Source organism: Podarcis bocagei, assembly GCF_964188305.1.
Source record: "Podarcis bocagei genome assembly, chromosome: 6".
Taxonomy (NCBI): domain Eukaryota; kingdom Metazoa; phylum Chordata; class Lepidosauria; order Squamata; family Lacertidae; genus Podarcis; species Podarcis bocagei.
Window position 1 is genome coordinate 92,216,487 of NC_138130.1, and position 24,973 is coordinate 92,241,459.

The window sequence follows — 24,973 nt, forward strand, 5'->3', positions numbered from 1 at the left end:
GTCCTTCCAATTATATATATATATATATATATATATATATATATATATATATATATATATATATGTAGGTTTTGGTGTCTTCGGGTGTCTTCCCGTGTAAGAGTTGGGGTGTCTAGGCGACGTTTCGACGAGGTCTCACTCGTCATCTTCAGGCTGGTGCTTTCGGCTTCTTGTTACTAGAACTAGAGCTCTGTTCTAGTAACAAGAAGCCGAAAGCACCAGCCTGAAGATGACGAGTGAGACCTCGTCGAAACGTCGCCTAGACACCCCAACTCTTACACGGGAAGACACCCGAAGACACCAAAACCTACATTCCTGTACCCGTGAAAATCTACGAAAGCATATATATATATATATATATATATATATATATATATATATATATATATATAAAATCTTTTTACATTTTGAAATAAGACGTGGGAGATTAGGCTACCGCTTGCCAAAGGGAGGGAAAAAGTTAATTAAGGAAGATGGACGGCTAACAAGGCTGATAAGGCAGACTATTTTTTTATCACTCACTCTTGAGAGGGCCCAGAATACATGCACCCCATTTTTGCGCTGGGACATGTTGGGAGGGTATGGTGGCACCATTTGCATAACAAAAACTACAGCAGAGATATCAACCTTTTCAAAAGTTCATGGCTTGGCTTTTGAAAAGCAGGGGGTCCACCGTGCTTAGCTAATTAGGAATCGCTGCCACAGGTGATCAAACCTCGGGGAAGGGATGTAGTTCAGTGGTAGGGTATCTGGTTGCCTTGTATAGGGTCCCAGGTTCAATCCCCAGGTCTTCTGTCAATCCTTGAAAAGCTTCTGCCAATCAGTGTGGACAATACTGACCTACGTGGACTGATGGTGCTTCCTGTGTAACTAAGGGCAGCTTTGACAAGCATTGCCGGAATAAGTCGCCTGGGCTTGCTACAGCCTATTACACCCCCAGGAGCATTCCCCCCCCCCAATAGAAACATGACTATCAGAAACAATGAGACAGTTCCCTCATTGTTGCTGAAGCTGTGGTTTCGTTCCTCATTATCCTACAGAAAGAAAAGCCCCAAGAGCGCCAAAGTTTCTGCATCCACAGCTAAAAATGGGGGCAGCATTCCCAGCAGTGGGAGCCCAAAGAGAGGGAAGCGTATAATCAAGAAAAATAACTGCGGGGAAAGATAAACTTATTTTAATTACCTTCAGAATTATACAGGGATTTGCTCTGGTGTACATTATAATCCCGTTGCTTTGCAGAGTCCGCAGACGCAGCGCCAACTTGAATTCCTCCTTCTTGCTATTTTCAGAAACCCGGTATTTGATGTAACTATTCCCAGCAAAGCTAAGGGAAGTGTGTCCTGAAAAAACCATTTGGAGAAGAGGCAAAAATAGAGAGAGACAAGCCATACACACACACACACACACACACACACACACACACACATTTTGAAATAAGACTTGGGAGATTATCCTACCGCTTGCCAAAGGGGAAAAAAAAGTTAATTAAGGAAGATGCACGGCTAACAAGGCTGATAAGGGAGAATTTTTTTTTTTTAAAAAAGAGCCCATCTTCTGATAGATTAAAAACTTGTCCCTCTTGTACAAGCACCTTACATTAAGGAAGATTAATTCACTAATAAGGGGGGAAATGTTGTTTCTTGATAGGAATTACTACCATGCATAAAATGCAATCGGGTCTATTTGTAGTGAACAAACCAGATAACAATTTTTATTATTATTTTAGCGCTGGTACATGGGGGAAGCCCTGTACAACTTGTGTTTTGCCAAGCTGAATACAGCCTACCAGCCATGTGTTCTGATGGACCTTTGTTAACCTGGCACCCTCCAAATAGATTTGAACTAAAATCCCCATCAGCCCTAGCAAAAACGCTGCATTTGCAAAGTCTGGCCGACTCAAGAACCAGCTTGGAAAAGCAGTAAAGCTCATTGCTGCCCCAACCCTCTTTTCACCCGCATTGAACTTCTACAACCAAGATGGTTTGGGTGATACCTGATGGTGCGACAGAACAGAGCGTGTACCTGAGCACTCCCCGAGCTTTCCAGGAGGGCACTGGCAGATGAATGGCCTCCGGTTGATTTCATAGCCCACGCATTGCATATCTCCGGGACAGGGTTTCTCTGTGCAGGGATCACTAGAGCCTGGACACAATCCTCCTGTTGCAAATTGAGAAGAAAACAGATACTGCTACGTTATCCATCACATAAAGGAAAAACCTTCTTTGGAGGAATTACAGAATTTTAAGAGTTAGATGGTGCGAGGAATGAGGATGCTGCTTTTTCACATAAACCACAAATGCAACAAGCTAGACAGATGTTAGGGACGCAGGTGGCGCTGTGGGTTAAAGCACAGAACCTAGGACTTGCCGATCAGAAGGTCAGCAGTTCGAATCCCCGCGACGGGGTGAGCTCCCGTTGCTCGGTCCCTGCTCCTGCCAACCTAGCAGTTCGAAAGCACGTCAAAGTGCAAGTAGATAAACAGGTACCGCTCTGGCGGGAAGGTAAACGGTGTTTCCGTGCGCTGCTCTGGTTCGCCAGAAGTGGCTTAGTCATGCTGGCCACATGACCCGGAAGCTGTACGCTGGCTCCCTTGGCCAATAAAGCGAGATGAGCGCCGCAACCCCAGAATCGATCATGACTGGACCTAATGGTCAGGGGTCCCTTTACCTTTACCTTTAAACAGATATTAGCAGTTCAGATCGATTCACATCTGATAACTAGAAAGGTTTAGAGCACGTGGCCAGAATGAGGTTATAACAGTTATTGACAAGACACCTGCAGTCTAGGTTGACTCACTTCTCATAACTGGAGATGTTTAGAACTTGTGGTCAAGATGTGGTTATTTTTGCTTGGCTTAGCAAGTAACTGCATAGGAACATAGACCAAATAAGGGGAATAATAAATAAGGCTAGAGGGGCACTGAAATCAGAGTAATGGGAGATGTAAACAGGGGCGGGAATGTTAGCAGGGAAATTAGCCGGTCATGATAGGCTGTAAGCCTTGCAGTACCCAGCCAATGGGGAGACAAGGGAGGGAATCTGCGCTTCGGGTATAGGGAATATAAGATTATGCTTTGCCAAAGCTGGGGTGTGCCTACTTTGGACACCTGATCTTGCAAGAACGTATTGCACTAAATAAACTCTTTACTGCTTCACTAATTTTGTTCAGATTTCATTTTAAGGTGTGGGATTCAGGGTCTTAGGGCCCACCTATTACAGATGGGACCTTGGCTAATCCAAATCTTGCAACAAATCTTGTAACTGGAGCATCTCTGAGATGCACGACTGTGGGATCACATACTCCACTTCTTCAACATTGTGAGCAACTTTTCCCTCCTTCCTCCTCTCTTCTGGATGAATTTCTATGTCCTTCCCTCTTTGGAACTATTCATGATGCAGTGTTGTGCTTTTACCAGTGTTTTTGCTAATCATGGCCATCTGAAAACACAGCTTGCAAATCTCATTCTATCCAAAACTCAGCCCTAATGGAAGGACACTTTTTTTTTGCAAATACTTTCGAGTCCCAAGAAATATGGTTCCTTTCAGAGATCTTTCAGGGAGGATTGTGCCAGGGGCAAGTGCCTGCCTTGCGGGCCCCCCCCCCACAAAAAACCCCACTAATTCTAAGTGAAAGCAATTATTTATTGCCCTCACTCTGAACTGGTGTTGCCATCCAGCTGAGTCTGAAGCTATGGGACACTGTCACAAAGCCAAATATGACTGATAAGATGGAAGCATTATATCTACATGTTGGCTATGTGATATCATGTGGTTAGCAAGAATGTGGAAGTTTGAGGAGAAAAGGCTCTGAACCATTAGCTCACCAAGGCTGTAAACTAAGAAAAACAGCACAAAAGTATGCAGAGAGGGCATTGTGGAACCCTGAAAGTTCTGTTTTCAAAACAACCATGTTCTCCTGCAAAATTTTGGCTGCAATTCTCCTTCTGACCATAGCTTGATCCACAGTTAAATGCGTTTGTCTGTCTGTTCATCTGGCTATAATATCTAAACATGGTATGTGCATGTGTGGTATCTTAAAACAAATTCAGGAAGAACAACTCCTTCCTGTTGCAATTAAAGCAATCTCTGTTAGTCTCAGCCAAATCAGGATTCTCTGACCATCTCATTTATTTGGCTCCCAAGTCTTATTTACAGAGTATAAAGGACACAGTGAACTTGTATGGGGGCAAAGACTCCTTGTAGTTATCACAGACAGTGAGTCCCTAATGCACTTCACCACAAGGGAAGCATGGTGTTGCTCGAGGCATAGCTCCAATTACTTTGCATCGTAGGTCTTTTCCTGGAAACAGAAAAAAATATTACTGTAGGCTTCTAAGTGGACACGGCCTGCCTACAAATACGGCAGCAACCCGTAAATGCCTGTGCTTGATCTACAGTGCATTGCGGTCAATTTAATCTTTCCGGGCGCTCCTCTCACTTTGTCAAATATTTGCTTGCTAGGTCTTGAAGGAATAAAACAGCTCAAAGGGCCCTGCCTTGCCACCGCCGTGCAAAACGATGCGTGGAAATTCTTACAAACAATGTACAGTGCTGAGTGCGATATGGGAATATACGAGCCACAATGGAAAATCTTATACCAGGCTTGGTCTTAAGTTTATGGCACTGTGTAGGACACCTTCATATTATGGAGGCTTGCATCATAACAACAAAAAGCCTTGACAAGCAAGCTGTCCGGCCAGAGGATGAATCTGAAATGGAAAATGTCCAACATGCTGTCTCCTCCCATTGAGTATATACAGTGGTACCTCTGGTTGTGAACGGGATCCGTTCCAGAGGCCCGTTCGCAACATGAAAAGAGCGCAACCTGAAGCACCTTATCTGCACAGGTGCGTGGCGCCATTTAGCGCTTGTGCGCATGCGGCAAAACCCAGAAGTAACCCTTTCTGGTACTTCCGGGTTGCCGCGGGACGCAACCTGAAAGAACGTAACATGAAGCAAACGTAACATGAGGTATGACTGTACTCACTTTCCATTGCCCCAAATAATATTAATCTTCACCCCTCTTTTGCGTTTAGAGTTAGCCATTGTGGGGCCAAATATCACCAGTTCAGGAGACCATATTTGGCTCAGGGGATGCCGGTGGCAGGTAGGACTGCCAGCCTGCTCCTGTGTCAACAGCACAGAGGGAGGCAACCTGTGGCCATTCAACTCTACAACTCCCATCATCCTTCACCACTGGCCATCCGGCTGGGACTGATGGGTGTTGGAACCCACGACATCTGGAAGGCCACAGGTTCTCCACACCTGCTGTTAAACCGTCTTGAGTTGCAAAAAATCAGCAGGTGAAGCTTTTAATACCTTGAGCACATAGTACGGCAGTCATGGAATCATTTATCCTGTTATTTCACATTCTCATTTCAAGGTTATTTTCTTCCTATCCTGCTTGCTTCTTTTAAAAATCATGGCTTCTCTTTCAGGGCTGGAGGAAATCCTTATTCTATTTTGTTGTTTTTATGTGTATTTTAAAATGCAAGGATAACTTGGCTGCAGTGATATAAGGCTCTGCTAAAAATGGCAGAGCAGTTGAAATAGTATCTTCTGGAGTTCCCAATTGTCCATCTGATTCCACTGGCTCTTTCAATGTATCTATGTATCGCCTAGGCACTTGCGCAGAGATCTGTATGCACAGGTTATTTGTCCTCAGAACACAATTAAATTTTATGTCATGTCAGGCGATAATTTTCAACAAGCCTCTCCGCGGCTGACAGATAGACAAGTCACTTGGGCAAAAAAGCTGCAGGACTCATGAATATACATAAGCTTGTTGGAAGACAACCCTGCGGAGAGTTTGGAACAAGGCACCGCATGTTTTCACAACCTTTTAACCTCTGGTGAAATCTCTGACACCAAGCAATAAAATCAATACACAGCCTTGTAATCAATCTTTGCCATGTTTCGGCTGATTCCCACTCTAGGCAGAATAAACTCCCCATGAAGCCCAGAGACATGTGGGAAGAAGCTTATAATTTAATGCGACAGGCCTGCATGACCCAGCAAGCCAAACACAGCTCACCAGTCATGCACTAGGGCATTCCGGGCCTAGGCAGGCAGCACAAACAGCAGTGTGTGGGTGTGTGATGTCAAACTCTTGCTTTCACTCACGGCTCACGGGCTGTGTTCTGTTTGATGAGGCACAAGGTGTGTGGGCCTGAGCTACAAAGTTCATATAAACTGACAGGTGCGCAGGCAAACTGTCTCAGGTAATCTCTGTGATGGCAGAGGCCTTCAGTTCCTACAGTAGCAAGACCCCAAGTGAACCACAACCCTACACACCAGCCAAAAAACACCCCAAAGAAACTCACCGATACTTTGGCTGAACTACAAATGGGTCATAAACCCTCAATCAGCCCAAGATGCACATGGGTATGTGACTGAAAAGGTTCCTGTAGTTGGTTGAGATGCTCAAGGTGGCTATTTTCCAACACTTTTGTGATGAGCCTCCCGATTCTCCAAGGAAGCAAATGACATTTAGGTTGCTGAACTGAGTCAACACGAAACAGATCCATTTATCAGCTGCCCAGCGGCAGAGGTACCCATTGTCAGGAGCTACCAGGGCTGGAACCATGAACTTTAGGATGAGTGGCAAGCCACTAAGGTAGAACTGTTCCCAGGGCTGTGATGTCTTGTAGGCGGCAGAGCAGGGTTTCCCAAACTTGGGTCTCCAGCTATTTCTGTACTGCAACACCCATCATTCCTAGCTATCAGGATCAGTGGTCAGCAATGATGGGAACTGTACTCCCAAAACAGCTGCAGACCCAAGTTTGGGAGCCCATGCTGTAGAGCAACCCTGCCTAGCTAGGCAGCTTATTGGCCTCCCCTAAACTGGCAGGGGCTATAAAATGTGCTGAACAAATATAATAAATAAAATCTGCATCCAAAATGTGTGCTCTGCTGCCGGGTTGGATATACATTTGGGCTCTTCTGAGCAAGCTAGTCCCAGCTTGCGCACGAGCTGGTGCTAGAATGCGATCACAGAACTAGGGTTTCATTAAATCAGCAGTTTCATTAAATCAGCAGCCTCTGTCACGACTGCAGCACTGTGGCAAAAGCAGAAGGGCACCTAAGTGCAAATGCCAGGAGCCACAACTGCTAGTGCTATCGTGTGCTTCTTCCGATTCTTTTCTTATTTTTAATCGTCAAGAGGTGTTTTCCGCCAAGCAACTGGGGTCACATAGGATGGCTCCATCCCGTTCTGCCAATACTGTGACGCTGCTCCAGCTCTGGCACTGCTGCCTAGTCCTTGCACAAAGCCACTATTCAGCGCAAGCCAGCGTTCCCATCAAACTGTAAGAGCGGTCCTGACAGATAAACTACAGGCATTTCAACTTTTTATTCAAGCTTCTGTAGGTGAATTTTATAGCTGTCACAAAACTTTTAAAATATTGAAGCTCTGGAGAGGGTTCTTTATGTCTGCCTTTGTGGATATAAGGGCCCCAAGCTACAAATCTTGTCTTATTGCCTTGCTCCTGGCTAACATGCATTTTCAGGGTGATTTCACAATGGCAGGGACCAAAAGCCACTAAAGCACTCACCAGGACATTATCCACCTTTGGGGATTTATAGCCCAGGCTTGAGTCTCTGCTCTGAAGTCCAGCATATCCTCTCCGGCCCCCGCTGTTCTTTGTTTCTTCCCGCAATTAGAACCAACAAATACACAATCTCTAGGCAACCCCAAAATAAACAGATGACACTCCCCTGCGGGAACAGGAACAGGACTGTGCTTCTGGACTACAGATATAAAGTAGACGTTCAGCCAATGTATCAAGTCTCTTTAATATGATGGGATGGATCCATCTGATTTTAGAAATGAATAAATGTGACAATTAGTTGGAGAGCAAGTGTAGTGCACTGGGTAGATTCAACCTCATCTTGTATTGAAGAGGTGAGGAAATAAAATTCCTGTGTGGCCACAGAGTTCATCACACTCCAGTAGGCAAGTCACGATATCTCAGCTTAAGCTACCCCAAGGTCTGCTGTGAGGTTAAGCTGGGATAAAAGATGAGTGATATCGAATGAGTGGTCCTACTCAGAGTAGACCCACTGATGTCAGTAGGTTTGCTCTGAGTAGGACTTCGCTGGCTGTCACTCAATGATTTTATTTGTTGGGATGGAATCTTTTTAGTAGGGTTAGGGTCTGGCAAAATAAGACCCAGATATAACTAATTTATTTTATTTATTATGCTATGCTTTTAAGTTTATCCACCAGTCTACACATATTTATGTTTGATTGCTGTGCATATTTTTGTGTGTTTGGAAAATGAAATTAAATTCAAATATCAAATGGGAATATATGCAGGTTGCAAATGCGTCCCTAAAATCTTTGAGCTACTACAATGAGCTGGAATGGGAAGATGGACTTCCCTTCCATCTAAGGCTGCTATGGCAAAATACCAGAATCAGTGTTCAATCCTGACAGTACTTGCAGATTTAGGTGTTGTCTTTTTGACATATTTTCCATGGTGGTGATCACTATGGCCACCACCAACTGAACAACCGAGTGCTTCATCTGAGTTTTCCTTCATAATAATCACTTATTACTTATACCCCACCCATTTGACTGGGTTGCCCCAGCCACTCTGAGTATCTTCCAACATAACAAAAACACAGCAAAATGTCAACCATTAAGAACTTCCCAATACAGGGCTGCCTTCAGATGTCTGCAGAAAGTTGTGAAGTTTTTTTATCAGTTTGACATGGATTGGGCGCTGGCTACCATTACAAATAAGATCATATGAATGCACAAAGCAAAACACATGGTGTAGATTGCTTTCCACACAGGTACATGATTTGGAACTGTGAAAATGCAGGAAACTGGACACAAGGGAAACATGAAGAAGCAGTATAGAGAAGGTCCATATGCACTACACACTAAAACCAGAGAATGATGTTGTTAAAATAGCAAAGCGCCAATAAACTGTGGTCAAAACATGTCATTGTTGCAGGACCATGAAATCTAGCTAGAACTGGAGCGACTCTGGACAACGTCACCTTTGTTAGTAAGGAAACGGCTGCCTGACAACATGGTGATGACTCCATGGATCCATTTTCCTGGATTTACATGGATATGCATTAACGCTCAACTGGGCAGTGCAGAATCCACCCACCATCGTGGATACATACTGATGTGTAAGCAAATGCTATTATCATGATGGCAGCATCTACATGGTGCCAAAACTGGTGTGGCTGCTACATCACCCAAAGGTAGATCGCTTCAGGCTCAGTATGTCAACTGTTCTTTGCACGCCACGCCATGTCAGAGCTGGTGCGATACTGTGGGGTGAGCTGTAAACTCCCTGCACAAAATCTCAGCTCAGCCCCAAATATTCACAGTGACGATAAGACGGAGAAAACCAATACTACTGATCCACGCTGCTGCGCTGTTGTGAGGATTACTAAGGCAGTCTATATAAAGTGCTCTGAACACCTAGGAAGTGCCTTTTGCTAAATATTATTATTAAGAGATTTGGCTATTATGTCATGTGCAGACACAGCCTACCAGCAGGAACAGGAACACTCACTTTTCAAAACTGGATGCTTATTATTAGATTACTGGAGTTGTAGTGGAGTGTAAGGTTCAAGCTACTGATTGCTTCTTTCAGAGTGTCAAGCTAGAAAATAAGACTCAAAAACCCAAAGCACTGCTTTCTCCCCCTGCCCTAGCCCTGGTCGCATCTTATATTTTATTTTCCAGACAGGAAAACTAACTGCTGTCATGCTTTAGAGTGACATTCTGTCAATGCTAATACTGACTTGTGACAACTGGTATTTAAACTATATTGTATACTGTGTTACGGTGTCAGCAAAGTTCCTGAACGGTTACATCAATGTCACATTACTGACTCCTTAGTTTCCACCACCATGAATTCTCCCTTCTAACTATGGCTCTCAGAATTGTTGGTGGGAGAAGAAAACTCTTAACCACCAAAACCGTAAGTCTCTAAAAGCAGAGGCTGTGGAGCCTGTGACCCAATTTTGCTGGGACTCGAACTTGCAATTGCTTCAGTCAGCATGATCAGAAATTATGGGACCTGAAAGTCTAATGACATCTGCAGAGCAACATTAAACAATACCATAACTAGACAATACTGCATGGGCTGTCTGGGTATGAGGCATGCCCGTAAGTGGGGTGGGTGGGAACTAGGTATCGGACATGAAAATTTTATTTAAAAAAGGTCTTGCATTTCACCATTAATCACTGGTTAAAATGGAATATAACCAACAGCAATGATGTGCAAGATCCGCAGGATTTACCGTATTTTTCGCTCTATAAGACGCAGCAGACCACAAGACTGTGTTTTTGGAGGAGGAAAACAAGAAAAAAAATATTCTGAATCTCAGAAGCCAGAACAGCAAGAGGGATCGCTGCGCAGTGAAAGCAGCAATCCCTCTTGCTGTTCTGGCTTCTGGGATAGCTGCGCAGCCTGCATTTGCTCCATAAGACGCCAGGGACGCGGACTTAGAAAAAATATTGGGGGGGGGGGGCCGGGAAAGCTCATGAATAATAAATAAGCTCATGAATATGCAAATAAAGTGGCTCCGGCCCTAAATAGGGCAAGCCACGCCCCCCAGCCAGCCAATCGGCTGGCTGGGAGGTGTGGCCAGTCGGGATTCCCCTGTTCTCGCGGGATTTCCGGCAGTGCCTCCGATTAGGGCGCGCGGCTGGCTGGCTGGCGAAGGAGCAGGTGAGGAGGAGGCGGGGGATGGCGGCGGCGCTCTGCTGAAAGGGCGCCCGCCCGAGATTATTGGGGGGGCTGAGCCCCCCCAAAAATTTTTTTGAGGGGGCTCGAGCCCCCTCAAGCCCCATGGAGTCGGCGCCTATGTAAGACGCACACACATTTCCCCTTACTTTTTAGGAGGGGAAAAGTGAGTCTTATAGAGCAAAAAATACGGTAATTGTTTCTGGTTAGATGAACACATTTTAAGTCACATTTTGTTTACTTCTTTGGATGCAGGCGAAAACCCTACCTTATGGACATTAACATTACCAGAGAGGGGAAACAAACACACTGGACCCAGTCTCACTGAGGCATCTGGATGGGTAAACATGCTTCTGAAAAAATTTCATTACAGTCGGTGGGATTAGTTCAGAAGACTTAAAAATTAAACTTTATGGATTGTAGCCTAAAGATTTGGACAGAACCACCTACATATCTGGATGCTGTCCAACCTGAATCAAAGTTCCAAACCCCTGGAGATGCCCAAACCCTTGCTTTCCTGTCTTTCGGACTACGCAGTGTTTTGATAACTCAGTTTGCTAATCAAGGTAAACTAGGTAAAACTGCTGCACAGCTGGCCTGAATAAATAGTGAATAACCATGGCATCTGCCAGTGGGAATAGCATTCCTAGTAAAATACAAATTTCAAGAATGTTGCTTGCTTCTGCTCCAGATTTCTTGAGCTGCAAGCTGACCATTTATTTATCAGACCTGTAGCCTTGGATTTATACACTCACCTGGGAGCCACAGGGGGATAAGGAATTGCATGTAGGTGAGTGCATGGAATTCCATGCAGGTGAGCAAGCAAGGTAATAATGCACAGACCCAAAGCCCACCTAGTCTAGCAGCCAACCAACCCCATGCCTATGGGAAGCCCACAAACAGGGTCTGAGTGCAATGACGCTCTCTCCAATAGTGATTCACAGCAACTAGAAGTGTGGTTGGGAAGGAGCACTCCATCCTTCTGCTGTGTCCAGCATGGAAATTGAGTGGGCTGTCAGAGCAGAGAAGCTCTCTTCTCCATGCCCAGCACAGAAATACAGTGGTACTTCGGGTTAAGAACTTAATTCGTTCCGGAGGTGCTATTTCTGGGTTAGCAGAGTCTGTAACCTGAAGCGTCTGTAACCCGAGGTACCACTGTACTCCGTAAACACCAGATACAATTTCACTTCTGTGCAACCTGAAAATGCTCAACCTGAAGCAACTTTAACCTGAGGTATGACTGTATGGTGGTTGTAACCTGAGGTATCACTGTAAATTAAAAGAATACAACCTCGGGTTCAGAACTGTGCTTCAGGATGAGAACAGAAATCGTACTCCGGCGGCGCAGCAGCAGCAGTGGGAGGCCCCATTAGCTGAAGTGGTGCTTCAGGTTAAGAACAGTTTCAGGTTAAGAATGGACTTCCAGAACGAATTAAGTTCTTAACCCGAGGTACCACTGTACAGCAAATTACTGGAGGGAAGACAGAGCTCTTGGTCCCTTCTCTGCCAGATCCCACCAAGCTAGCAACATTTTCCTGCAGATGAACGAGTCATTTTTTGTGGGTATGTTTCCAAGCCTCACCTCCCTGTGATGCTCACGCCCTGGAGTGTCAATTCTATAAAAAAGAAGCAGCACCCCAAAACTGTGGCACGTACGTAAATGGTGCCTAATTTTAACAGAAAGCAAATGTGCAGTTTTCCACGGCAATGATAACCACACCCCCTTCAAGAATGGTACAAAAGTTTCAGATCACAATCTCACAAGGTGGTTTATTAAAGGGGGGGGAGGAGCTACATCCTTAGCATAGCATTGAGCACAGGCTGAAAAAGAAGGTCAAGAACCCTCCTTTGCTACCAATTACTTAATGAAATGCTTTTTTGGTTTTCATTACTCCAGCAAAAAAAAAAGGGGGGGGGAATGAGACAAGCCCTTTTTAACTTTATCACTTGGGTCAAATGTCACCTTCTATTTGAAAATACTGAATACAGTCTGGGGCTGTTCTTACACAGCCACCCTTCATGCCCCCCCCAGATTCGGCTAGAAAGCCCTATAACCTTTCTTCGTGGCACGAGGTTTACGGATCCCTTTGACTGGCCTGCCCCTGGAAACTTTGGACAGCTTTGTTCCATGGAGGTCAAGGTTCACCGGCTCCCATTTGACATCAATAAACGCAAGCCATTCCTGCTGAGCGTGAGAAATCGATTCTCAGCTGTACATTTTCCAAAAGCTCTTTTTAAACTAACTGAATGGAACTGGCTGGTGTTAGAGAAATAAAAACTATGCTCCGATGTAAGGACGGGGAGGAATGGGATTGGTGGCGGCAGAAGAGAGGGGGGCAGGAGAGACCACTCACCATTACAAGAGCAGCGTACGTTTCGGAAGAATCGGGGACACACAAAACTAATCCGCGCTGTGCTGTAGGTCATCAGGGAATGGGAATCAATAGACAGGCTTTGCTCGCAGTGCTGCTCCTGACAATCCAATCCTGAGCAATTCTTCTCCAGTATAGCTGAGACGCGGATCACATTTTCCAAGTGTCGCCTTGCATTGGTGAGCTTCTGAATCAAGTAGGCAGGCTTATAGAAGCCGCCCGTGTGCATCTGAACTGCGAACAGCATGTCGAGCTGGTTGGTGCCCGCCACGGGCTGAATACTGATGATGTGCAAGCTGTCTTGCTTCTGGGTGAGCACGGCGTTGCGCAGGGTGCGCCTGAAGCCGTGCATATGGAGCCCCACAAAATCCTCGGGGGAGACATTCTCGAAACGGATGGTGACCGTGTTCTGAAGCATTTCCTGCATCAGCTGCTCCACGTGGACTGTCACGTCCATGGGCACCTGGAACCTCCCGTCGCTGACCGATACATTCAGGATGTACTTCCCGCTATCCAACCCGCCCAGGGCAATGATCTTCCCATCGTGGTTGTTGACCTTGAACAAACTTTTCTGCTCGGACTTCAGGCCGTACGTGAGGATGTCGTACATGTCTTGGTCCGTCGCGTGTATCTTCCCGATGACGCCTCCTGGGAAGTCGTCTTCCATAGTGACGATAAAAATCTCCAGAGGGATGGCTGTTGGCTTGTGGATACTTTCTTCGATGACCCGGATTTGGATATAGGTGTGGGACACCTGCTGAGGTTTTCCAGAATCCTTTGCCTAGTTTGATGCATGATAAAATTGCAAAACAAAACACACTGTTACTTCAAATAATGGTCGATGAAGATCCGAGCACTCCATTTTCTGGAAGAACTTCAGAGTCTTTGCAGTACAAACTCTGATCCCAAATAAACAGTTTTAAAATAATAAGGAAACACACATGCACAGGTAAATCTGCCAAGCTTCTCTGTCAGTGTTCGTTGTGCAGCCCACATTAGCTTTGAAACTTGACCCAAGGCTACAATCCTATATACACTTACTAGGAAGTGAGACTCCGCAAACTCAGTGGGAATTAATTACGAGTACCTGCATTTCACACTTAGGATTGTGTTATGACTCTTCCTGAATTGTTGGAACTGGAACCTGGGAGAAATTCATGAGAAATTCATCTTCCCCTCAATAGTTTGGGTTGGAGGGTAGCGAGTGTACAGTCCCCTGGCCCCTTACTATTTTTGCAAAGATTACCTGGATTACCCTCTTCCCAAATGGGCAGATTGCATATGCAGATTGCAAAAAAGGATGTATACACAGAGGCCTAACAGCCTGTGTGATCTCTGTCCCTTTTATGTAATTAGATCAGGGAACATTTGCAAAATGCATGCTCTTTTTGGCAGCAGAGTTCTGGTCCTTCCTGCTTACACAGTAAAACAGTGGCTTTGCCTACATGTGTGACAACAACAACAACAACAATTAAAATCCTGCATCTTTAATGTTAATCAGCTCCCAAATTCCATTTAACGTGAACGGTTTTGTAAGGTATCTGGTTAATTAGCCATCTCTACAGAATTAAAAGTGGGTAATAAAATACACAATTTTGTGCACAGTACAAGGGGGTGAAATCAGAAAGATGGCACACAGGCCTAATGAGAGGACGACAGTTTGCCATGAGAACTGTTCCCCAACACTTTTGTGTACGAAGAGAACAGTACCTGAATGCAGAGCACATATTCAGTTGCTTCCCTGTACTTGAAGACGACTGCAGATCGTAAGACGCCTTGCTGGTCCAATGCAAACTCTTCGCCTTCATTACCCGTCAAGATGGAAAAGGTGAAAGGGGGTCCATTGTGCAGAGAGTCTTTGTCTGTCACCACCAGCTGCAGAATGCTTGTTCCCACTGGTTTATTTTCCTTTGTGCATACACACAGTGTATATGTTAAGAAAAGGGTTTTAATTATACATCTCAATACATTTTTGCCTGCTGCATAGAATGCATACGAATGTGGGGGTTTTTTATGAGGGTTCTTTTGTTTGTCTGCAAAAAAATCTCCCACTTTGGTTCTGCATAAGAGCAAGTTGTAGCAAAATGCCTGCTAGGCTTGCTTATTTGTACTGATGGGATTGTTCTGATGTCTATATGGAGCAGGGGTGGGCAACCTTTGAACTCCCAGATGTTGTTGAACTACAACTCCCATCATCCTTGACCACTGGCCATGTTAGCCAGGGGTTGGTAGGACCTGAGAGCTCAGCAACATCTGAAGAACCACATCTGGTCAGACCTCACCTGGAGTACTTTGTCCAGTTCTGGGCACCACAATTCAAGAAGGACACGGACAAACTGGAACGTGTCCAGAGGAGGGCAACCAAAATGGTCAAAGGCCTGGAAACGATGCCTTATGAGGAACGGCTAAGGGAGCTGGGCATGTTTAGCCGGGAGAAGAGGAGGTTAAGGGGTGATATGATAGCCATGTTCAAATATATAAAGGATGTCACATAGAGGAGGGAGAAAGGTTGTTTTCTGCTGCTCCAGAGAAGCGGACACGGAGCAATGGATCCAAACTACAAGAAAGAAGATTCCACCTAAACATTAGGAAGAACTTCCTGACAGTAAGAGCTGTTTGACAGTGGAATTTGCTGCCAAGGAGTGTGGTGGAGTCTCCTACTTTGGAGGTCTTTAAGCAGAGGCTTGACAACCATATGTCAGGAGTGCTCTGATGGTGTTTCCTGCTTGGCAGGGGGTTGGACTCGATGGCCCTTGTGGTCTCTTCCAACTCTATGATTCTATGATTCTATATTGCCCACTCCCAATTCACAGCAAGATAGATAATTTTTAATTAGGGATGTAGTCACACCTACACTAAGGATAACACATTTTGGGGTGAATTAAAGGAGAGTGAATTGTCAGTGATATTTTATCACCAAAAAAGGAGGAGGGAGCACCCCTTTGATTTTAGGCCTCTGTTGGCTGTTACTTTCTTTCGACTCTGTTCACTGCAGTGACAAAGTAATTTGCATCTGTACTGTCCCCACAACAGACCCATGTGGGGCGTAAACTGGGTAGGCAGTGCAGAAACTACAGAAGTACTGCTGGAGAAAACTACGCTTGCTGGAAGCATACATGTGAATGTGGACAACAGAGCAAGCAACTTCAAGAAGCAGACGTGCACTTGTTTCTCTTTCATCATTCAGCTGTGTGTTGCTGTACGAGTGCAAGCCAAACAGGAGCAAAGTACAGTTTGCCAAACACAACTGTGAAAATTGGAAGTGCTGAAACAGCACTTCTGACTCCCAAGCAGGGATGGGTGACTCTGTCAATACCCGTTTCCCTCGGTTTCTATTTCTCCAGCCTTAAATTTGGTTCTTCATTCACATTTCTGCATCAGTTTGTAGTTTTTTTTTTTGTTTTTAAGTCCTCTCCTCATGAAAATTCATCAGTGAATGTTTTGCAATATACACACGTTTGTGTGCAAATTTGCCAAATATACAGATTTTTGCTAACCAATTATCCCAATTATAATGCATTTTTTAATTTTCACCAGCAATTACAGACTTTTGCTAAGATATTTCCCTTAACATAATGCATTTTATATCCCAGCCAGATGGGTGGGGAAGAAGAAGAAGAAGAATAGCAAAAATAGAACACTTTCTGCTAACATGTACATATCTGTATGCATTACTAGCCTGGAGAACTGCAATGTAATGTGAAGAGAAGTGTGAATTTCGAAGAACAGTTGTGGCTTTGGTTTCTGAAAGTGTGGTTTGTTTCTGACTAGGAAGACCAAGTCTTCCCTAGGTCACATCCTTCACTTCCCATGCCAGGAGTGGGGCACCCCCAGATGCTACTGAACTCCAATGCCAATGAGCTCTTATCACTGCACATGGGGCTGATGAGAATTGGGAGTCCAACAGTGTATGGAGGCCACAGGTTCCTCAACTCCACTACAGGGACTTACATGGAGGTGCTCTTAGGTATATGTGGGCCTCTAGCTATTAAACTGCTACTTATGCAAATCAGTCATAAAATGCTGCAAAGGATCCAGATGGTTCCTTATCACTGCAAACATAAGACCTGTTACAGACCTAAGGAATAATGTTCTTATCCTTTCCAGGGGGGTAGGGGCAGAAGAGATAATTCAGTGCTGATAAGCTACTTAAATCGTACCTAAAGCATCAGATTAGGACTGGAGATTTTCTTTCTGATGTTCAGGACCAAACTTACTTGAATCACAGCTGTATAGTTGGCAGGTGTAAATACAGGGCTGTTATCGTTCACGTCAGAAATGTCAACGTTGACCGTCACAGACGCCGACAGAGGAGGAGTCCCACTGTCTCTTGCCTGTATGACTAACGAGTATCCAGAAACCTGCAAAAAAAATAATTAAAAAATACATTACATCTTTAAATTGGCTTGAAAAGCCTTCGGAATTCCACCTTGGATTTGCTACTAACTGCATAGGTTTGCGTGTGGAACTGAATGAGGGAGCAATGGATGGGTGGAATTTTGTGGTGACAGAATAGAGATGGTGCCATTTCAGGAGCCAGGTGGCAAATTCATCTGTCTGATTGGTCCTCTGTGTAAAACAACAACAGCAACAGTGTGGAGTTGGCTTATTCAGAAAAGGGAAAGCGTCTCTCTAAAGCTTTTGTCAGTTGAGAAAAACATTCATTCTTTCAGTAATTTAGGGAAGATTGTAAAAAAATATTTTTGTGTTAAGGAGAAATATCGTCCTCACTCTGGATTGGCATGCAAATTTTCATATACCCAAAATGGATTGGCTGCGTGGCGCTGTGTCAACAACATGCTCATTCCTGTTTTGGGGCCATATTCACAGGAAGATGCAGGTTTTATTTATTTATTTTTTAGAAATCCAGTGCCAAAACAGCTGCTGATTGGATAGTGCACAGTCCTCAAATAGTCAATGTAATACATACATACAAAATAAAAAAAATGAACTCTTCCTATGAGGATTGCCCACCCCTCTGCCCTGTGGGGGTGAGTATTAAGAATCACACACCCCACCAGAAAACTGAAGTGGTACAGTCCACGCTACCACCTTATGCTGATTCATGTGTTCCTTAGAAACTTTTATTGCACGCCATGTATTCTAACACAAGGCCTCATTGCATTCTCTGGCCTGTGTTTCCATGTTTACTGCTGCAGTGCATCTCAGATTCTGCTTTCTAAAATAAGGCAATCCATAACCATAATGGCTCTGTGGCATCAAAATTACTGCGCCAGATGATACAAGCTGCAGATAATGGGACACTTAAAAAAATAAACAATACAGCTCCTTGCATAAGAAATCTAGTACCAGCCATTATAAATTTAACTATAAGTTGTGCACAGGAAGCAATTTTAAGCTTCATAAGCGTCAGAAAAAAACTTAGGCACAGGAATGGATTTCAAAAGGCGTTACTAAAACCACATCCAGCATAGCTACCAGCCTGAGTGCCCCTTTGGTTAAAAGCTGAAGCCTTGAGCCCAATCCTGTGAGCAGTGGCAGTCAAGCACTAGTTCCTGGCATCACGCCACTCAAAGGCACTTGTGAAACTGGAACTTGCATTCTTGGGTTCTTACCAGTCATATATGCAGAAAAAGTGCAAGGCCCTCCTCTCTGGGACTGCAGAATGCCAGGGAAAGTCACATTTTTTAGACGCCCTCATATATAACCAACAAACGTACATTTCCCTGTATATGCAAATCTAACAGATCCTCCTCTTCTGCCTGGAGTGCTAGCTTTCACATGCAGGGGCCTATTTTTTGTTTTGTTTTAAGAAGAAGGAGCATTCAAACTCTGAGAGGTTGCAATCGAGAGATAGTCAAAGGCGCAGTACTATCCTATCTGTATTTATTTGAAAGCTAAACCCCATTAGCTTCATTAGCCTGGCCTTTGGTTTGGACTCAGTCTGACCCATCTGTTTCCCTCCCCTTATGATCTTGATTTATCGGCTATTTTAAAATGAGGCTGCATTTCAAATTGCATTTTAACCTGTATTTTAAATTGGTTTCCCCCCCTTTCTCTTTCCCCCCTATTACGTTTTTACGGTGATTTTATTGGTGTTAGCCGCCCTGAGCCTGACTCTGACTGGGGAGGGCGGGGTATTAATAATAATAATAATAATAATAATAATAATAATAATAATAATAATAATAATAAATGAACTATGCACTAAGGAGAACCACCCCAATGCCATTCAGTGAGGGGAGGGCCAGTTGTGACCCTCCAGGCTTCTCTATCTGTCCCTTGGGCTAGGCCACACCTCTCACTGGGACCGCTTAATACCCTAAGAGGTTTCATCCGGCTGGAATGTATCCTTCACCTCTGTTAATGCCTCCAGCTTGCCTGTATGGAGGACAGAGAGGGCTGTGTAAATGGGTTAGTTGCCCCGCCCAGTTTTGCCTCTGGCCCTGCCCACCTCCTGGAGGGTTTCCTCGGAAGGTTGCCCAGAATGGAATATGTCCTTTAGCCTGGAGAAGGTTCTCTCCCCACACCGGGTTAGTATGGCAGTCAGAGAGGCAGAGTGGTGGGGTGGTAGTAGAATTGCTTGCTTGCTGATGTCTCTTTCCCCTGTTATTGTATGTAACCTGGGAAATATGATGTGAGTTGGCAGCACTTGGGCATCTCCCTGTAATATGCAGTTTGGAATTTAGGCATGATTAGAAATTGTGAATAGTGATTAGGACGCGGGTGGTGCTGTGGGTTAAACCACAGAGCCTAGGACTTGCTGATCAGCTCAGAAGGTCGGTGGTTCAAATCCCCGCGACGGGGTGAGCTCCCATTGCTCGGTCCCAGCTCCTGCCAACCTAGCAGTTCGAAAGCACGAAGTGCAAGTAGATAAATAGGTACCGCTCTGGCGGGAAGGTAAGCGGCTTAGTCCTGCTGGCCACATGACCCGGAAGCTGTACGCTGGCTCCCTTGGCCAATAAAGCGAGATGAGCGCCGCAACCCCAGAGTCAGCCATGACTGGACCTAATGGTCAGGGGTCCCTTTACCTTTACCTAGGAATTGCAACTTTTGCCAATTTCATTCAGAGTAATGGGACCTGTCCATGGGATTCAGTGTTTGCTGAACTCCCACCTGATCCAGCAAAACTCCAGCATGGTTACTTCTTTCTCAAGATTATTTTTCCTACGGTCTACAGATGGCAATAAATCCACACACCCTCTGCTTCTCCTGCATTCCGCTGGCAAACTATCTGCAATGGTGATTCCAAATATTGACAGCTTTATCCAGCTGACATGTTAATACGGGTGGGATGTTTTCTTTTGCATTAAGCAGCCTTGAGGCAAACAGAATTATTTTCCAAGAGGAGGTTTTTATTTTATTTATTTATTATTTTAAAAAAACACCTGTTTGCTTGTGGAATTTAGTACCTCTGACATTACCTTGTTTGCTGGGAAAAACCAAGCAGAATTTACTTCTGTTTTCCACAATTAATAAAGCAGTGTCACTTAAAAAAAAAATCAAACAACTGCATGGCACACTGCAACAGAGAATCCGTGGTTTCTTTGAGGAAAAAGTGTTTGTGCATTCCAAAGACCCCTAGTCTAGACACATGCAGAAGACTGAGATGGTGGAATGTACTGTTCCATTGCTGGTGATATATGTATGTATTTGTAATATATTTTACCCGCCATTCCTCATTCTAACAGTATAATCAGGCAATGAAAAACAAGCAAAACAGTTCATACACAATTATAAAAAAACCAGTAACACAATTCCAAACAAAAGCAGCCCAATGCGGATTAAACAGGACAAAAGAGGTGGGTCCCATTCCTAACTATCGAAAGCTGGGGGAAAGTGGTATGCCTTTAGCATAGGAAGGAAGCTATATAATGAAGGTGCTAGATGCAACTTTGTGGGGAGGGGGTTCCACATTTTAGGGGCTGCCACAGAGAAATCCCTCTCCCAGGCCACGATTCCCCCACTTCTGAGGGTGGCAGAGCTACCAAGAGGGTGGTGATCCCAAGAGTGACTGAAGGGATGGAGGTGGTCTTTCAGATACTTGGGATCCAAGTCATGCTGCCATGCTGAAACCGGAATCCCAGTCTAATTCCAAACCAGGTTCACACTGGTGTTTAACATGAGCACATTGAATTGGGCTGAGTTTTGGCACGGCATGTATATAGATTATACACGGATGTGTATAATTGTCCTTTAGACACTACCCCATTTGGGCATTCTTCTTACTGGTGAAGACAGTCATGAAATGGAGAGGGGTGTGTGTGTGCTGGCAAGCTGCACATCTCCAGCATATGACCTTCCCTCAGAGCTCTCCTTGGTTCTGCAACTCCTGACCCGACTTGCTCTGTGCACCAGGACAGGACAGAGTGTTGCTTCTTTCATACGCTTCGGAGACCAGAGGCCAAACTCATTTATTCCCATCTGTCCTGGGACCTGTAAATCCTACCGGCAACACTGGCTTCTATTATCCCCAGGGTCTTTGTGCCCCTTTTATTGTGTTTGTCCCTCCCTTCTGCTGTCAGCTAACCCCGTAGGCTCATCTTCCCACAGGAAAAGCTAACAGAAGCTGAGGACCCCTGGGATTTGTAGTTTGGGAATGCCACACACTCTTCTTTCGATCTTGGAAACTGTAGCTCTTAGAGCAGGGGTAGACAATATAGTGCCCTCCAGAAGTTGTTGGTCTCCAGCAGTGTTTCCCAAACTTGGGTCTCTTTGAACTGTTTTTGAACTACAGTTCCCACCATCCCTGACCACTGGTCCGGCTAGCTAGGGATAATGGGAGCTGTAGTCCAAAAACTGCTGGAGACCCATGCTTGTGAAACACTGGTCCACAGCTAATCTCCATTCCTGACCTCCGACCAAGCTAGCTAAGGCTGATGGACGTCTTGAGGGCAATATGTTGGTCATCTCCGCCTTAGAGTTACAAAGAAAGTTGCCTTGTATCAATACAGGCCATTGGTCCATCTAGGCTCAGTACTGTCAACACTGACTGGAAGTAGCTCCCCAGGGTTTCAGATGTGGCAGATTCCCAGCCCTCCCTGGAGATACCATGGGTTGAATCAAGGACTTCCTGCGTATGAAGTGGCCTTTCCCCAGGATCTCTTATATTAACCACTGTAGTTTCTTCTTCTGAAAATCTTTTTCAACGGAGTTTTCAAACACCACTGGAAACAAGTGATGTCAAAGCTTGCTAAACGCTTTAAAAAGGCATTGGTACATTGGGGCTGATCGAAAACAAGATATATAAATTCTGGAGTATTTTCTTGTGATAATTATACTGTTGCAAGAGGGACATTTAAACACTGGTGCCCGTAGTCGTAAGCAAAGCTAGCATGTGAAAATATTGTGTTTCCAAAGAAGTGGAAAAGCAATGAATCTGAGGTGGCCTTACCCTTTCTCGGTCCAATCTCTTCTTAACCTTTATAAGTCCCAAGCTAGGATCAATTGAAAACTCATTGTTCCGATCTCCATTGATTATGGAAAAATGGATCTGCCCATTGGGAGGACTATCAAGGTCTTCAGCTATCAGCTTTTTGGAGAATGGGGGTAGGGAGGAAGAAACGAAAGTGAGAAATACGGATTCATGCATAAACAAATTCCATGGCACAATGATTCACTAGATACACATGCTTACACACTTTATTAAATAACACCATTCCAATGCATAAAATGGCTTGTATTTCCTCAGCACGAGACTTCAGCGCTACTACAAAAGGGATGAAATCTATGCATGTTCTGTGCAAATCTTAGGGAATATAACGCTGCTGCTCCTTGCTATTAATGCTCAACAAGAACATTTGTGTTAGGTGCTTGACAGTTCCGGGGCATGGAACCGGAGCAGTCAGGTCACAAAGCTCTGCAGACTTAGACTGAAGCACAGAGGGAAATGATGTGTCAGATCTTGCGGGAGGCCCAGACAGGCCTAGGAATGAGATGTGCAGAGAGACTGGAAAATTTGTATGAAAGGTGCTCCTTCCCCTATGAGGTGCCAACACTTATACCGTTATTATTTTGTAAAGATCTGATTCCTTCTATTTTAATAGTGCATTTTCACACCCATTCAAAAGTAAGCCCCACTGAATTAAATGAGGCTTACTCCCAGGCAAACCGCATAAGATTGTAGCCTAAATCAGAAACCTGTACTGTTTCATTCATATATATATATATATATATATATATATATATATATATATATATATTGTGTGTGTGTGCGCGCATCTGTATCTATCTTTTGCAATCATTGATTTTAGCTGCAGAATTCATTTTTCTTAAAGTTAGTGCTCACAACTCTGATGTTCCAACAGAAGGCAGGATGCAAATGTCTGGAATGAATTATGAAAAACTAAAGGCTGGTCCTTTAGAAAGCACTGAAGGTGAGGTTTGTATTTTGCATCAGTGGGCTAGAGGGAGGTGACCAGATATGACTAGAGGCTTGAAAGAGTTTGGAAACTCAATTTAAAATATATCAGCAGAAGACCAGTAAATACATTTTGGTTTACTCCATTTTTGCAGTAAAAAGGAGCCCTGTCTCCACTTATGGAGAGAACGACATAGGCAAACCAGGTCTTTACCCAGACCGTGACAGGCACGACTCTGGAGTATTTATAACCCGAATGGTAAAAGTAATGCACTGAGTGGGAGGAGTTATGTCTCGCGGGTGGTGGTAATGCAACAGTTTCAGCCATCTCCTTGCAGACTTGCCCAAAAGGGGCTCCAGGATATATATTAGGGACCCCTCAAGATCTTGTCTTAGTGACTCCTGACAGTGCTGTACAAGAAACAGAATCCCTGCCAGCGGTTCTGATGCACTTCTGAAGTTATTGAAATTACCCACCAATAAAATACACAAACAAACACTTCATGGAAACCTAGACAAGGATTTGGTTATACTGGCTCCAAGCTGGCGTATCAATATGGTAAACGTTTCGCAACTCACCGTTATCAATGAATCGCCTACTGAGGCATCCTCGCTGATGACGGAACTGTAGACTTCTTGGCTAAATCTCGGAGCGTTATCGTTAACGTCTGTCACATTTATATTCACTGTTGCCACGGCGCTTAGCGCCGGGCTGCCCCCATCTTTGGCTTCGATGACTAGGAAGAAGTCCTTGCACGTTTCATAGTCCAGAGGTTCAATTACAGATATGGACCCTTGGAGACGGAAGAGAGAATTTCAGTAAAGCACAACACTAAGGACACACAAGCAGATTTTGAATACTGATCTTAGCGACTCCAGTGACTGCAGAAGAGGCCAGGCTACACGAGGACCAGTTCTGATATACCTTTCCTTGTTTTGTAAGAAGCCTGTAAAAATTGCAGAAATCTAGGCAAGATGTTAAATTGTTTTTATATGCAACAACTGCAGCAAGAGTATTGTTAGCCCAGAAAGGGAAACAAGAAGAAATTCCGACGAAAGAAGAATGGCAGATGAAATTAATGGACTATGCAGAATTGGACAAATGATAGGAAGGATTTGAAACCTGCGGGACCAGAGATTTACAGAAGAGTGGAAGAAGTATATGAATTATTTGAAGATCAACTGCAATCAACAAATTACACTAGTAGGACTACAAGAAGTTTTGTAAGGAGAAATATACGAAGTGTTACAAAGTAGAAAAAGATAGAGATACAGAGATATTGGTTATGAGTTTGAAATGTAATAGGGAAGATAAGAAATGCATACTAAGTGATTAGATTGGAAAATTTTCAGACAGGATTGTTGGAAGTCAAAAAAATTGAATAAGATCTAAAAGTATGTTTAATTACTGTTGAAAATGATATGTTAAAAAACTAATAAAAATTATGTATTAAATTTTTCTTTTGCAGAAATCAGAGATACTATTAACCATGGTTAAGGACATAAGAATAATCCTCTTGGATCAGGCCAAAGACCCATCTATCCAAGCATCCTATTCTCACA

The 24,973-nt window shown here is 44.3% G+C and overlaps 1 protein-coding gene across 11 annotated transcripts in view; it reads right to left on the reverse strand.

The window, feature by feature from the left end:
• The window catches only part of FAT3 (FAT atypical cadherin 3), a 745,081-nt gene that overhangs the window by 313,370 nt on the left and 406,738 nt on the right, over positions 1-24,973 (reverse strand). For all 11 annotated transcript variants that reach the window (XR_014008884.1, XM_081197246.1, XM_081197247.1 and 8 more), the window contains 7 exons: positions 23,990-24,204; positions 22,445-22,582; positions 17,307-17,450; positions 14,800-14,997; positions 13,072-13,870; positions 2,023-2,157; positions 1,183-1,340 (listed from right to left, as the gene is read on the reverse strand). Coding sequence is in view for 10 of the 11 variants with exons in the window: in XM_081197246.1 (XP_081053372.1) it covers positions 1,183-1,340; positions 2,023-2,157; positions 13,072-13,870; positions 14,800-14,997; positions 17,307-17,450; positions 22,445-22,582; positions 23,990-24,204 (1,787 nt within the window). In the remaining variant the exon portion in view is untranslated. The remainder of the gene's footprint in view (positions 1-1,182; positions 1,341-2,022; positions 2,158-13,071; positions 13,871-14,799; positions 14,998-17,306; positions 17,451-22,444; positions 22,583-23,989; positions 24,205-24,973) is intronic.